Source organism: Schistocerca piceifrons, chromosome 4 (genome assembly GCF_021461385.2).
Source record: "Schistocerca piceifrons isolate TAMUIC-IGC-003096 chromosome 4, iqSchPice1.1, whole genome shotgun sequence".
Taxonomy (NCBI): Eukaryota; Metazoa; Arthropoda; class Insecta; order Orthoptera; family Acrididae; genus Schistocerca; species Schistocerca piceifrons.
In genome coordinates this window covers 165,620,554-165,635,719 of record NC_060141.1, presented here as the reverse complement: position 1 = coordinate 165,635,719, position 15,166 = coordinate 165,620,554, and the positions used below count along the sequence as shown (strand labels likewise).

At 42.1% G+C, this 15,166-nt stretch overlaps 1 protein-coding gene across 1 annotated transcript in view; it reads left to right on the top strand.

Annotated features, from left to right (window-relative positions):
- LOC124795097 overlaps window positions 1–15,166 on the top strand; it is an 83,222-nt gene that overhangs the window by 23,105 nt on the left and 44,951 nt on the right. The window contains exons 2-3 of the mRNA XM_047258931.1: window positions 6,676–6,747; window positions 6,827–6,896. Coding sequence (XP_047114887.1) covers window positions 6,679–6,747; window positions 6,827–6,896 — 139 coding nt within the window. The 5' untranslated portion in view covers window positions 6,676–6,678. The remainder of the gene's footprint in view (window positions 1–6,675; window positions 6,748–6,826; window positions 6,897–15,166) is intronic.

Genomic DNA, 15,166 nt, shown 5'->3' with positions numbered 1-15,166 from the left:
TACGTAGCTTGTTTTCGGATGTCGACAAATTGTTTTCCATCATTAAGAAGACCTCTGTAAAAGCCCATCAAGGTTTCAGACATTTAAAGACATTGCACCAGATATACCTCTGCCTCCTCAGCCTGTCGCAACGAAATGGAGGAAATGAATTCAGAAGCAATTTTCTACGCTTCATATTTTCTGAGAGCAGTATAGCTAAGTTGGTCATCTCTCTGGAGGATGAAGCATTTTTAATTGTGCAAAAAAGATACTTCTCGATTCTTCGGAAGTGCCAAAGACTTACCTTTCATTGCGCCTGAGTTCAGTTTCTTGCCACAAGCTTTAAGTCAATGAAGGTTATGGATGGTACAGTGTAAATATTGGAGGGTGTGCCAGAGTAATGAGGGTTTCGGAAAAATTCTGATCTTGACAAGCTTAGAAAAATCTCAAAAAATCTATGAAGTGACAATTCTGTTGGAGGAGAAATAGACCCTGCAGTAGTTCCATGTTTTAGTTTGCTCCAGTCGCCTCTGCAGATGTTGAAAAGTTATTTTCTCAGATGAAAACTGTGTTATCTGACAGGAGACTCAACATCAGTCCGGAAAATTTAGAAAAGCATTGGGATGTCATGTGCAACCAATAAGCAGCCGATCAGGCATTGTAATAAATAGGCTTTCAAGAAACATTTTCATTTTCCTGTCAAGTACGCTCATAATTTTGTTTAAAACTTTAAAATTACTTTAAAAATATAATACAACATGAAGTTGACATGAATTTGCTACATCTGTGATTGAATAGTGCAACCTAGTAAATAAATAGGCATAATGTAAGGTTTTTCTATATAGCCTTGTATTACCTACTTTAGAGATTTATAACGCTATTTTGCCAGCTTATTTTAATGATTTATAATATCTAAAATTCCTGTACTGTCTATAAGCTAAATAAAAGGATGGTCAGGGAAGTAGCTAGTTAGCGACAAAATAATATAACCGGATGTCTATACTGAACACACAATTTAATAAACAGCGACACTGTTGTCTCAGAATCTCTGTTACATGTAAGCAAGGGATTGATAGTTACAATCGAGTTCGGAACCTAGAAAATTTGACCACAGAATTTATAATGGACCAGACATCTCGTATAGAACGAACTATCCACACATTAGCTGGATTTTCATCTACATCTACATCTACATCTATACTCCGCAAGCCACCCGACGGTGTGTGGCAGAGGGTACCTTGAGTACCTCTATCGGTTTTCCTTTCTATTCCAGTCACCTATTGTTCGTGGAAAGGAAGATTGTCGGTATGCCTCTGTGTGGGCTCTAATCTCTCTGATTTTATCCTTATGGTCTCTTCGCGAGATATGCCTAGGAGGGAGCAATATACTGCTTGACTCCTCGGTGAAGGTATGTTCTCGAAGCTTCAACAAAAGCCCGTACCGTGCTACTGAGCGTCTCTCCTGCAAAGTCTTCCGCTGGAGTCTATCTACCATCTCCGTAACGCTTTCGCGATTACTAAATGATCCTGTAATGAAGATCCGTTGGATCTTCTCTATCTCTTCTATCAACCCTATCTGGTACAGATCCCACACCGGTGAGCAGTACTCAAGCAGTGGGCGAACAAGTGTACTGTAACCTACTTCCTTTGTTTTTGGACTGCATTTCCTTAGGATTCTTCCAATGAATCTCAGTCTGGCATCTGCTTTACCGACGATTAATTTTATATGGTCATTCCATTTTAGATCACTCCTAATGCCTACTCCCAGGTAATTTATCGAATTAACTGCTTCCAGTTGCTGACCTGTTATATTGTAGCTAAATGATAAAGGATCTTTCTTTCTGTGTATTCGCAGCACATTAGACTTGTCTATATTGAGATTCAATTGCCATTTCCTGCACCATGCGTCAATTCGTTGCAGATCCTCCTGCATTTCAGTACAATTTTTCATTGTTACAACCTCTCGATATACTACTGCATCATCCGCAAAAAGCCTCAATGAACTTCCGATGTTATCCACCGGGACATTTATACACATTGTGAACAGCAACGGTCCCACGACACTCCCCTGCGGCACACCTGAAATCACTCTTACTTCGGAAGACTTTTTTCCATTGAGAATGACATGCTGCGTTCTGTTATCTAGGAACTCTTCAGTCCAATAACACAAATGATCTGATAGTCCATATGCTCTTACTTTGTTCATTAACGACTGTGGGGAACTGTATGAAGCGCCTTGCGTAAGTCAAGAACACGGCATCTACCTGGGAACCCGTGTCTATGGCCCCCTGAGTCTCGTGGACGAACAGCGCAAGCTGGGTTCCACTCGTTCGTCTTTTTCGAAACCTTTTCTGATTCCTACAGAGTAGATTTCTAGTCTAGGGAAAGTATCTTACTACCAGAACTTTGAATTCCGAACTCCTAAAACTGAAAAAGAGTATAAACTGAAAATTGGACTGCCATATGGGTCTTCAAGCAAATATTTTAAACGAAACTACTGTTCTCCTGATCATTACAAAACCAAGAATCGCGACTTAATATTTTAAAGTGCGACCAGCCAGCCATCTGCGTGAGTGAAAAACTCGAAAGCCAGATAGTCATGTATATGCTCCGTCACGCGCCTGAATCAGTTATCCATCTTGAAGTAGTAGCATTTTGAGTTAAGAACGTGGACCAACCGTCATTCTCGATATTTTCACAGTCAGGAATAGTACGTTTACACGCAGTCAGAAATCAGTTCCTACACGACCGTTACTTTCTCCTGATCGCGAGATATAACAACCTGCGTCTATTCTGATGCTGTTTCGAATGCTCAGAGCAGTGTCCGAAATGCGTTATTACTCGCCAAGTAGTTTATCAACTCTGAAATTAACATTTTTGTTGTGCTTTCAAGTACGTAATCTTCGTCAGCAGAGGTCAGATTACTCCCAGTGGTGAACACACCGATACTGCAGCTAGCGCCCCACTCTAGGTATGTTTCTGTTTAGTAAGTTACGTCAGGGGTCTCAGTTTTGCAAATGAATGAATTTATATTAACTGTTACAGAGGAGGTTACATTATTAGGCTCTCCTCTCTTTTCTGCTTTAGTTCATAATTAAAATAATGATATATAACCTGAAGAGTTGATAAATGAGTGGAATTATTTTATGACGTCAGCGATATGACTTATCCCACAGCAGATTCCAAACGGGAATTTCCCTTGCGCAGAGTCGTTCTGCGCGCTTTTCGTGGCTTGGAAGGTCTACATACGTGAAGAACCTTCTAGAACAACCTCTGTAACCTACGGTTTCCGACTCGCGGGAGACATGCATTCCATTTCCGGCCACGTCTGCTATCGAGGCCCTGGCGTTCCGTAGCTACTAACCCTCTGCTATACGTGACGTTTTTGCGTATGCCCGCATAGTGCCATTGTGTTCTCTACTACGTGAAGACAGAAATGAGTTATACGTCGCTTATACGTCGCTCTGATGTCCCTCATGCAAATGATTCGACGTTTCTCAAAGTCCGAAACACGGCGACGCGCTTCACGTGCGCGTCTTCTGAACATGCGGTATTGCGATTTCCACTTAATAGCCACCATGCATCCATACTATTATTCATCTGTAGGAATGGCTTTTTTCTACTGGAAATACTGAAAATAACCTCGCTTAGGGATGAAATTATAATGAAAGTATCCTATTAAAATACTGGAGTTACAGCGCATAAAAATTTAAATATGGAAAGTCAATTCTGTTCTGTTATTACTATGTTTATTAACATGAACCATTCCTTTCGGTATTAAGAATAGCAGTTTTGCTGTGTGTTCATTTGAACTTCTTCCCCATAACTTTCGTAAAGGTTCAAGATAGTTACCAACAGGGGACGTTCTTATGACCGTCACAACTATGCCATTTACAGAGGGCAGGTAGCGTAAAAGTTTTAAATCGTTTTAATAGAGAGATTCGTCCTCGGCATGTATCACCTGTTCCATTTAAAAAAAAAAAAAAAATCTGTGTCAAATTGTCGGTGATTTGCTAACCAGTCGGCTCCTGTCGACTAATGTCTCTTTTTGTATAACATAATAGCTCTTTGTTCACTTCTTTATCAACTAAAATTGTTCTCGCATCAAACATGAAGGAAATATGATTTGTATCTATATGATAGATTAAATTCTATAGGTAAGTTTATATCTGTGATCTTGTTGCTGATAAAACTAGCACACTATAAAATACTACTCTACGAGTAGCCTTGCGTTCAGAATAGAAAAATTTCAGTCTATAATATGAAATTTCAAGACAAGCCATTAATCGATCAATCTAGCAAAATGTAGTGTTTATCTATTTATTAACGAGCGAGGTGGCGCAGTGGTTAGCACACTGGACCCTCATTCGGGAGGACGACGTTTAAACCCGCGTTCGGGTTTCCCTTCATTTCCCTAAATCACTTCCGGTAAATGCCGGGATGGACGGCCGATTTCCTTCCCCATCCTTCCCTAATCCGATGGGACCGATGACCTCACTGTTTGGTTCCCTCCTCGAAACCAACCAACCTTATTTGTTCGCTCATTTCCGTTCCTGAAACCTACTACTTCCCACAGTGACTTGCTCGAATCACTTAAGCTGCTCCGTTACACTGTTCTGCAGCAAAAGGTCGTGTAGTACAAAACATTTGTATCATTCCCTGCATTCAACCTGTCCCTGAGTAAGTCACTGCTCTCTTATTTTTTTAAAATTCTGTTGACATATTTAAATAGTGCGACAGTGATTGGTTTTCATATTATCATTATTCACACAGCTCCTGGCTTACTAAGTGCCTGTCTATTCCTTTGCTGTCTCTTCCGTTACTGCGAATGCAACATTTTTCTGCTTATCCGTAATCATTGTATTCAGATCTAACCTATCAACCTGACTTACCAACATTGCTAAGTTATCCATAATACTGTGGTTATACTTTAAAATTTGTTTCACTGGGATACATTTCACGAAAAACAGTGTGTTATATGTCCTTCCAGGAAGTAACGTATTCAGTAACTACTTTGTATGTCATGCGTTTCTCGCTCTAACCAGATTTACACGATGGATTTATTAGAACGTTGTTTATTTGCAGATGTTAAACCACCGTGCACGATTTGATTCCAGTGCTTCGTATGATTTTCTGAAGAATGGTTTCTAAGACAGTACCGATACAGACCACTGGTGGATAAAGAAGCTGAAAGGATAGTTTGGGTATATGTAATACTATAAAAGTGAAATCTACTCCTCTGAAACAAATAAAATGCCGTGCAGGTTTAATTGCTCTTGCTGCATCTAATAAGCGAAATGACGTGTTTGCGTTATCTTCTGTAGCAACTGCAATATGTTCATTGGTTCTTAATTCTCTAGAAAACTCTGAAGGTCACAAACTAAGACTGCTTAAATGCATGTGATTTATTTCAAATTTTCAAATGTGTTTGAAATCTTATGGGACTTAACTGCTAAGCTCATCAAGCTTACACACTACTTAACCTAAATTATCCTAAGAACAAACACACACGCCGATGCCCGAGGGAGGACTCTAACCTCCGCCGGGACCAACCGCACAGTCCATGACTGCAGCGCCTCAGACCGCTCGGCTAATCCCGCGAGGCGTGATTTATTTCATCATTGTTTCAGTGATATGCTTGTTTATATACAAAATTATTTCACGTTTAAGATTTTACAGAAGTGAACTAGATGACACATAGGGCAATAATCATATCATTAAATATTTCTCGAGACTATGAACAGCTGATATTCTCCCCCCCCCCCCCTTCCTTCTCCTTTCAGAGCCTCCAAGTCCCACACATCACACATAGGTACAAAACACCCTCGCCCCCGCCACCGCTTCCTCGTATCACTTCTATTACGCAACTTCCGGGGATTGTCATTACGTACCCAAAGGTATTACAGAAGAAAAATTTAGAAATCGCAACATAAAGATTCACATATACCAACACATACTAAACATAACCAAAGTACTCTACGTCACACAACATGCATATGTGTATAATTTATAAGTAATTTATGTAATATACCTGCGTGCTGGCTAAATTCAAAAATTCGTTATGCAGGCTGTTAAGTGACTGAGGTGTTCCGAAGAGTTATTCGCAACGATGAGCGTATGATGTATATTAAACGTAACTTTCATGCAAATAATTCGGAGCTCACAGTTATTTTGTGCTCAGAGTGCGATGTCTCTTGTTTTGAGCGGAACCGCATTAAATGTAAACTGTAAAACAACGAAGCTATTAATTACTTGAAATATTGCCAGCTGTGTTTTCTGACCCAAAGCTTGATGTTTCACGAAATACGTATCGTCAATATTTGTTAATTTCCGAAAAGTCTATATTATTTACCATGATTTACGGAAATACGCACCCACAGAAGTTGTGATGTTGGTCATTGAATTACACACACACGCACACACACACACACACACACACACGCACACACACGAACAATCGGAGTCGTCTCTGGCAAGGTTATTTATAATAAATGCACCAAAATTGTGGCTTGTCTTGCAGCTGATTAAAAACAGTTTAGCTCCGAAACAAATGGTAGAGTAACTGATGTAAAGTTTCCATTATTATGCAGGCTGCACTACAATGTTAGCGGGACGCTATATTACGAGCATTGTTGTGCGATGTGCGTGGATATTGATCGCATCGTCTGTGAATACTAATTATTCTGCTTGTTTGCAGGACATGTTGCAGACGTTCTGCGGACGTTACTCGCTAAAGACAGGCGCCTTTATGTTTGGGATATTTTTTACGGTAAGTAAGGAAACGTATATTTTATTCATGGTGCTCGCTGGTGAGACTAGTGTTCATACTAACTGCCTATTCTTTGCAGGTAAATTCGATGGTCCATCTCTTCGTGGGCTTCTTCTTTTTCATCAGTAAAACACGATTCTACAAAGACGGTAAGCTAATGTTATGTCACTCTCATTCAGAACTGTAATAACACAATCAAAGAGCAAAAAGTAACTAATCAGCATTCTTAAACCAATATAATGTTTCTCACGTACCAATTTGTGCAAATCAGAACAGATCACACGTTATCATAAGCGTCATTAATGCTCGACAAGCACCTTGCCTTCTAGAGCTTAGGAGTCAAAATTGTATACATGGCAGATGATTCTCAGCTGAGTGTGTGGCTTAGCAAAATGTAATCACTAATTAAGAGGCAGTAAAGAGTGCCTTTGTAGGTGCTGCGTGGAACTGTTCCCGAGAGAACTGTGCCAGCGCTGTGTAGGCTACGTGACAGCGACTTACCGTGCTACGTGCCACTAAACCATACACCAACCTGTCATTTCCGTCTGTGCCAGTAAATCGATTAACTTTACACAGTGCTGTCGAAGAGTGCACGTGAAGAACTTATCATAAAATTCTAAGTGATTACGTATATATAACCGTACACCTAGTGCTGGTCAATCATGTATGATACCACGTACACCGTACTAGAAGAATTATTTTAAAAAAGGCGGTAATTACTTAGAGGTAGTCACAATAGTTTTAACCGATACTCACACTTCTCCAACACAATCGCGGGGAATCGAAACGAGCTGAAGAGGATCCCAGCAGAGGGGTCGAAACGTCGATTATTTTAGAAGGAAATATGACGTGCCTAACAACCCAGAAGATTTTAACTCTAATGACAACGACCACAAAAGCCTACAGACTTACATAAATTATCTTATGTAGGGTGAAATATAAAAGTTACTTTCCGTATGAAGTCCTGCCGTTCAGATCAAAATGCAGTATTTTGTTGCCCTAATGTGCCAATAGTGTTCTTGAGGAAGACGATTAATCAGCCTCCGCAAGAAAATCTGCTTGCAGGTTACAAAATGGCTCTGAGCACTATGGGACTTAACATCTGAGGTCATCAGTCCCCTAGAACTTAGAACTACTTATACCTAACTAACCTAAAGACATCACACGCATTCATGCCCGAGGCAGGATTCGAACCTGCGACGGTAGCGGTCGTGTGGTTCCTGACTGAAGCGGCTAGAACCGCTTGGCTTCTGCGGCTGGCTGCAGGTTGCACACCGTTGAACTCTCGTGACTGATTAGACGTAAACTTGTATGTTTCAGAATGCCTTTTGCAATCTCGTACTGCAAGAAACCTATTGATTGCACTGAAGCATATGCTTCTTTCTTACAACATTATCCTTCGACTTACTGTTGTCGGCCGGAGTGGCCGTGAGGTTCTAGGCGCTACAGTCTGGAACCGAGCGACCGCTACGGTCGCAGGTTCGAATCCTGCCTCGGCCATGGATGTGTGTGATGTCCTTAGGTTAGTTAGGTTTAAGTAGTTCTGAGTTCTAGGTAACTCATGGCCTCAGAAGTTAAGTCGCATAGTGCTCAGAGCCATTTTTGAACTTACTGTTAAACAGTGACACAGTTCAGTAAATCTTCCTGAAATTGCAAAAAAAGTTTATGTGATTTATCAACACCTACTTTAGTTTTCCTTATAGTCTTTACAAAATTTTGACATCAACAGGTCTAAAATCTTTGTAATTTTTTTGTAGCGTTAGTGTGAAATTTAGAGTCTATGATGATTATTTAGTGATTCTACAATTTTCGCTAGTGTGACTGTGCTAATAGGCAATGGGCGAGATGCTACAGACCGGGAAAAAACCGTTTTCGATAGTAAAAAAATAACGATTGAAGCTGAAATGCTGAAAATTAGTCTACGACCTGCATGTGTATCTGATCGTTGGACAAACTTGAAGAAGCCTCACATCAATACAACGAGGCGCACCACGACAGAACGCTGATGCAAAAAAGACTTTCCAGAACTAGCGTCCAAATGAGCCTCGGGAGAGAGGAGAGACCACGAAGGAATTCCTAGAAACTAACCTACATTGTAACAGGCAGAAAAAGGTCATTATTCACAGTGTTGAGAATGGCTGTGATGTGGGGTCTGAAAGGGGTTCAGTCAAATGGAGGGTGCCCCAGTGATCAGTGTTGGGGCTACTCATGTTCCTTATGTATACAGGGTGTTACAAAAAGGTACTCCCAAACTTTCAGGAAACATTCCTCACACACAAAGAAAGAAAATATGTTATGTGGCCATGTGTCCGGAAACGCTTACTTTACATGTTAGAGCTCATTTTATTACTTCTCTTCAAATCACATTGATCATGGAATAGAAACACACAGCAACAGAACGTACCAGCGTGACTTCAAACACTTTGTTACAGGAAATATTCAAAAGTCCTCCGTTAGCGAGAATACATGCATCCACCCTCCGTCGCATGGAATCCCTGATGCGCTGATGCAGCCCTGGAGAATGCGTATTGTATCACAGCCATCCACAATACGAGCACGAAGAGTCTCTACATTTGGTACCGGGGTTCCGCAGACAAGAGCTTTCAAATGCCCCCATAAATGAAAGTCAAGGGGGTTGAGGTCAGGAGAGCGTGGAGGCCATGGAATTGGCCCGCCTCTACCAATCCATCGGTCACCGAATCTGTTGTTGAGAAGCGTACGAACACTTCGACTGAAATGTGTAGGACCTCCATCGTGCATGAACCACATGTTGTGTCGTACTTGTAAAGGCACATGTTCTAGCAGCACAGGTAGAGTATCCCGTATGAAATCATGATAACGTGCTTCATTGAGCGCAGGTGGAAGAACATGGGGCCCAATCAAGACATCACCAACAATGCCTGCCCAAACGTTCACAGAAAATGTGTGTTGATGACGTGATTGCACAATTACGTGCGGGTTCTCGTCAGCCCACACATGTTTATTGTGAAAATTTACAATTTGATCACGTTGGAATGAAGCCTCATCCGTAAAGAGAACATTTGCACTGAAATGAGGATTGACACATTGTTGGATGAACCATTCGCAGACGTGTACCCGTGGAGGCCAATCAGCTGCTGATAGTGCCTGCACACCCTGTACATGGTACGGAAACAACTGGTTCTCCCGTAGCACCCTCCATACAGTGACGTTGTCAACGTTACCTTGTAGAGCAGCAACTTCTCTGACGCTGACATTAGGGTTATCTTCAACTGCACGAAGAACTGCCTCGTCCATTGCAGGTGTCCTCGTTCTAGGTCTTCCCCAGTCGCGAGTCATAGGCTGGAATGTTCCGTGCTCCCTAAGACGCCGATCAATTGCTTCGAACGTCTTTCTGTCGGGACACCTTCGTTCTGGAAATCTGTCTCGATACAAACGTACCGCGCTACGGCTATTGCCCCGTGCTAATCCATACATCAAATAGGCATCTGCCAACTCCGCATTTGTAAACATTGCACTGACTGCAAAACCACGTTCGTGATGAACACTAACCTGTTGATGCTACGTAATGATGTGCTTGATGCTAGTACTGTAGAGCAATGAGTCGCATGTCAACACAAGCATCGAAGTCAACATTACCTTCCTTCAATTGGGCCAACTGGCGGTGAATCGAGGAAGTACAGTACATACTGACGAAACTAAAATGAGCTCTAACATGGAAATTAAGCTTTTCCTGACACGTGCCCACATAACATCTTTTCTTTATTTGTGTGTGAGGAATGTTTCCTGAAATTTTGGCCGTACCTTTTTGTAACACCTTGTATAAATGATGTGCTCTCTAGTATTACAGGTAACTCTAAAGTATCTCTGTTTACTGATGACACTAGCTTGGTAGTAAAGGATGTTGTGTGCAAAACTGTCTCGGATTCAAATAGTGCAGTTCATGACATAAATTCTTGGCTTGTAGAAAATAAACTAACGCTAAATCACAGTAAGACTCAGTTTTATCGGTTTCTAACACACTATTCAACAAAACCTGATGTTTTAATTTCACAGAGTGGGCATACGATTAGTGAAACTGAACTGTTAAAATTTCTAGGTGTTCCGATAGATAGAACACTGTCGTAGAAAGCCCACGTCGAGGATCTTGTTCAAAGACTTAATGCTTTCATTTTTGCTATTCGAACAGTATCTGAAGTGAGTAATTGTTCGACACGAAAATTAGTCTACTCTGCTTATTTTCATTCGCTTATGTTGTATGGTAATATATTTTGGGGTAACTCTTACCATTCTAAAAGGATATTTTTGGCTGAGAAACGGGCGGTTCGGACAATAACTGGTGTAAGTTCACGAACCTCTTGTCGACCCCTGTGCACGAGTCTGCGTATTTTTTGACATTGGCCTCTCAATGTATATATTCCCTAATGTCATTTATTGCTAACAATATCAGCTTATTCCGAAGGATAAGCAGCTTTCACTGAGTTAATACTCGGCAGAAATCAAACTAGTATTTGGATCGGATTTCCTTAACTTTTGTGCAGAAAGGTGTGCTGTGTACTGCTGCATCCATTTCAAATAAGCTACCATTAGAATTCAAAAATCTTAGCAGTAATCCACACGCTTTCAAATCGAAACTGAAGAGCTTCCTCATGGGTCACTCCTTCTGTTCTGTCGAGGAATTCCTTGAAAATTAAGCTGATTCTTGTTGTATTGTTGATTGCGTTTATTTAAACTTATGGGTTGGCTTTCTTCGGGTACAAAAACATTTTATTTATATTTGTTATTACTTTTATGTACTGAAACGTTCCATGACCTTGGAGATTTGCTCCTCAATTTGGTCCTACGGAACTTGACGTGTAAATAAATAAATAAATAAATCGCCCTTCCAATCTAGACAGCTACCTATGGAAAAATAAGAGTAACGCCGCAGTGACAGCACAGTCCCTATTATTAGTGAGTATGCCAGGGCCTAAGTATGTGGAATAGTGGAGTAGCGTAGTGTAGCGCGAAACGTGACAAATTGCTCTAAATAATGAGAAGTATGAGGTCGCCCACATGAGTATTAAAACAAATCAGCCAAATTTCGGTTAAACTATAAATCATGCAAATATAAACGATGTCAATTCAGTTATACCTAGGGATTACAACTAAGAACAACTTAAATAGGAACTATCCCTTAGATAATGTGGAGAAGGAAAACCAAAGAATGCGTTTTATTGGCACTACGCTTGTCTGTCTTCTTCTGGAAATGACTGCGCAATATGGGATCCTCATCAGACAGGATCGACGGAAGGCATTGAAAAAGTTCAAAGAAAGCTCGTTTTGTATTACTTATAAACAGACGAAAGAGTATCACGGATATGATACGCGATTTGGGATGGCAATCATTAAAATAAAAGCTTTCTTTTCACGATATTTCAGGCACCAAATTTTTCGTCCGAATAAAAAAATATTTTGTTGATGTCCACTTATGTAGGGAGAAATGATCACCGTAATAAAACATGATAAGTCAGAGTACGCATGGAAAGATTTAAGTGTTCGTTTTTCCCGCGCGCTGTTCAAGAGTGGACCAGTGGTTCATTGAACCTCTCTGCCAGGCACTTAGGTATGAATTGCAGAGCAGTCACGTAGATGTAGAAGTAGATGTAGTGTAGTGTAGTGTAGCGCACAGCGTATTTCTTTGTTGCGGACCGACACGATTTCCTCTCCTGTGGCAACATCTCCGTCTCAGATTGACTATTACATTCTACGCCCTCGGTTATTTGCTGCCTGTATTCGCGTGCGGGTATTGTCCTCCATGGCTCCTCCAGTACCATGGAAGTTATTCCCTCGCGTCTTAACACATGTCCTATCGTCATGCCCATTATTCTAGTCTGTGTTCGCCGTATATTTGTTTGCACGCTCTGTATATAGCCTTCTCATTTCTTACCAGTCCACTAAATTTCTAGTAGGTATTCTTCTGTAACACCCCCATCTCAAACGCTTCTGTTCTCTACTGCTCCAGTTTCGCTTCCACACAATGCTGTGGTCTAGCACGAAATTATGTATCGCAAAATCTGAGATGTAACGGTAAGGCTGTGCACAGTGGTACAGTAGCGCATAGACTGGCTTCTGGATTCTGGATGGCTCAAATGGTTCAAATGGCTCTGAGCACTATGGGACTCAACTGCTGAGGTCATTAGTCCCCTAGAACTTAGAACTAGTTAAACTTAACTAACCTAAGGACATCACACACATCCATGCCGGAGGCAGGATTCGAACCTGCGACCGTAGCGGTCTCGCGATTCCTGACTGCAGCGCCAGAACCGCGCGGCCACTTCGGCCGGCGATTCTGGATGGACAACTATGTGCATGCCAGAGGGGGAACGGTACAAAAAGACATATTTATGATTTGAAATTACTCTTCTCTCTCTCTCTTTCTCTCCAGACTGCTTTTTTCTCCTCCCTAATTTACTTCCGTTCGTAAGACAGCACACGATAAAATCTTCTCAGTATACAAGCTGCATCATTTCGTTAGCTATCTCCGCCATCGTCATCCGGTGATGAAATCACTGACTGCCGGGACTGGCTCGGTGTTCTGCTTATGTAGATGTAACGGGACAGTCTGGACCCGGCCGCTGTGGCCGAGCGGTTCTAGGCGCTTTAGTCCGGAACCGCGCTGCTGCTACGGTCGAAGGTTCGAATCCTGCCTCGGAAATGGCTGTGTATGATGTCCTTAGGTTTGTTAGGTTTAAGTAGTTCTAAGTCTAGGCGACTGATGACCTTAGATGTTAAGTCCCGCCGGCCTGAGTGGCCGAGCGGTTCTAGGCGCTTCAGTCTGGAAGCACGAGACCGCTACGGTCGCAGGTTCGAATCCTGCCTCGGGCATGGATGTGTGTGATATCCTTAGGTTTAAGTAGTTCTAAGTTCTAGGGTACTGATGACCTCAGATGTTAAGTCCCATAGTTCTGAGAGCCATTTTTTTGTTAAGTCCCATAATGCTTATAGCCGTTTTAAGGCACAGTCTGGAACCTTCCAGAGAGGGCCGGAGTGGCGCATGCGCGGAAAGCAAATTGGGCAGCTGCTAGCGGCTCCGACCCGTTGCGGGACCGAGTGACGTCAAATGGTGCGAGCCGCCGGCGCCACATTTAAAATTGCCGGTACGGCGTCCCTACAAGCGTCAAGCATACGTCTTTGCTTTCGCTCTATGTAGGGAGCCCTTCCCCATGCCCTACTGTGTGACACAGATATCTGTTAACATACAATTAGAAAAAAAACAAAAAAAAAAAAAAACGAGAGTTCTGCCTCAAGCAACATCATACTGGGATTCTGTTATCAAAAAAGCGACCGAAATTAGAATAAACTACAACAATTTTATCAGAGAGCAGGGGTACACACTTAGCAGGGTATGGGGCGGGCCTCGGACATTAAGCTTGTAGGGGTGCGGGAGCGGCAGTTCCAAACGTGGCCGATCGCGCCGTGTGATGTCATTCGGTCCCGCACGACGGAGCCTTTAACAGCTGCCCAACTTGCCATCTGCGCATGCGCCATCCGGCCCTCTCTGGAATTACATCTCTCTGGAATTACACCGTGCCAGGCCCAGCCAAAAGAAAAAAAAAAAAAACAGAAATGCTCCGGTCGTCAGTGGTTTCAACTGTGTTGATGATGGCGAAGACAGCTATCAAAAGCTCGAGTGTTTTATTCGAAATGGCGCGGCTTGTATACTGAGAAGATTTTATTGAAGCATGTCACCACCAAAGTCTCCAAAGACACAGCACACAATATTGAAATAAACCGATACCGCTTAAATTTTCTGTAAATACAGTAAACTGTACATATTAAGTTTCATGTGCGACTTAATGGTCTGTTTTACAATGTAGATAACACTAAAACCGTATATAAAATAAGTAATAAATATGATTGCGTCTATAGTATTGGTTATAAGGTTCAAGGCAAGAAAAAAATGGTTCAAATGGCTCTGAGCACTATGGGACTTAACTGCTGTGGTCGTCAGTCCCCTAGAACTTAGAACTACTTAAGCCTAACTAACCTAAGGACATCACACACATCCATGCCCGAGGCAGGATTCGAACCTGCGACCGTAGCGGTCGCGCGCTTCTTGGCTTGGCTCTGGGCACTATGGGACTTAACATCTATGGTCATCAGTTCCCTAGAACTTAGAACTACTTAAACCTAACTAACCTAAGGACAGCACACAACACCCAGTCATCACGAGGCAGAGAAAATCCCTGACCCGCCGGGAATCGAACCCGGGAACCCGGGCGTGGGAAGCGAAAACGCTACCGCACAACCACGAGCTGGGGACTCGCGGGGTTCTCAAGGCAAGACTTACAATGTAAAAAATGGCAGATATGTGAAGTGTTTATTGACCGCTACCTCTTGCTTTCTTTTCAGTGCCTTCAGTAGGTTTTAGTCGATCTTCGTATCACAGGATAATTTC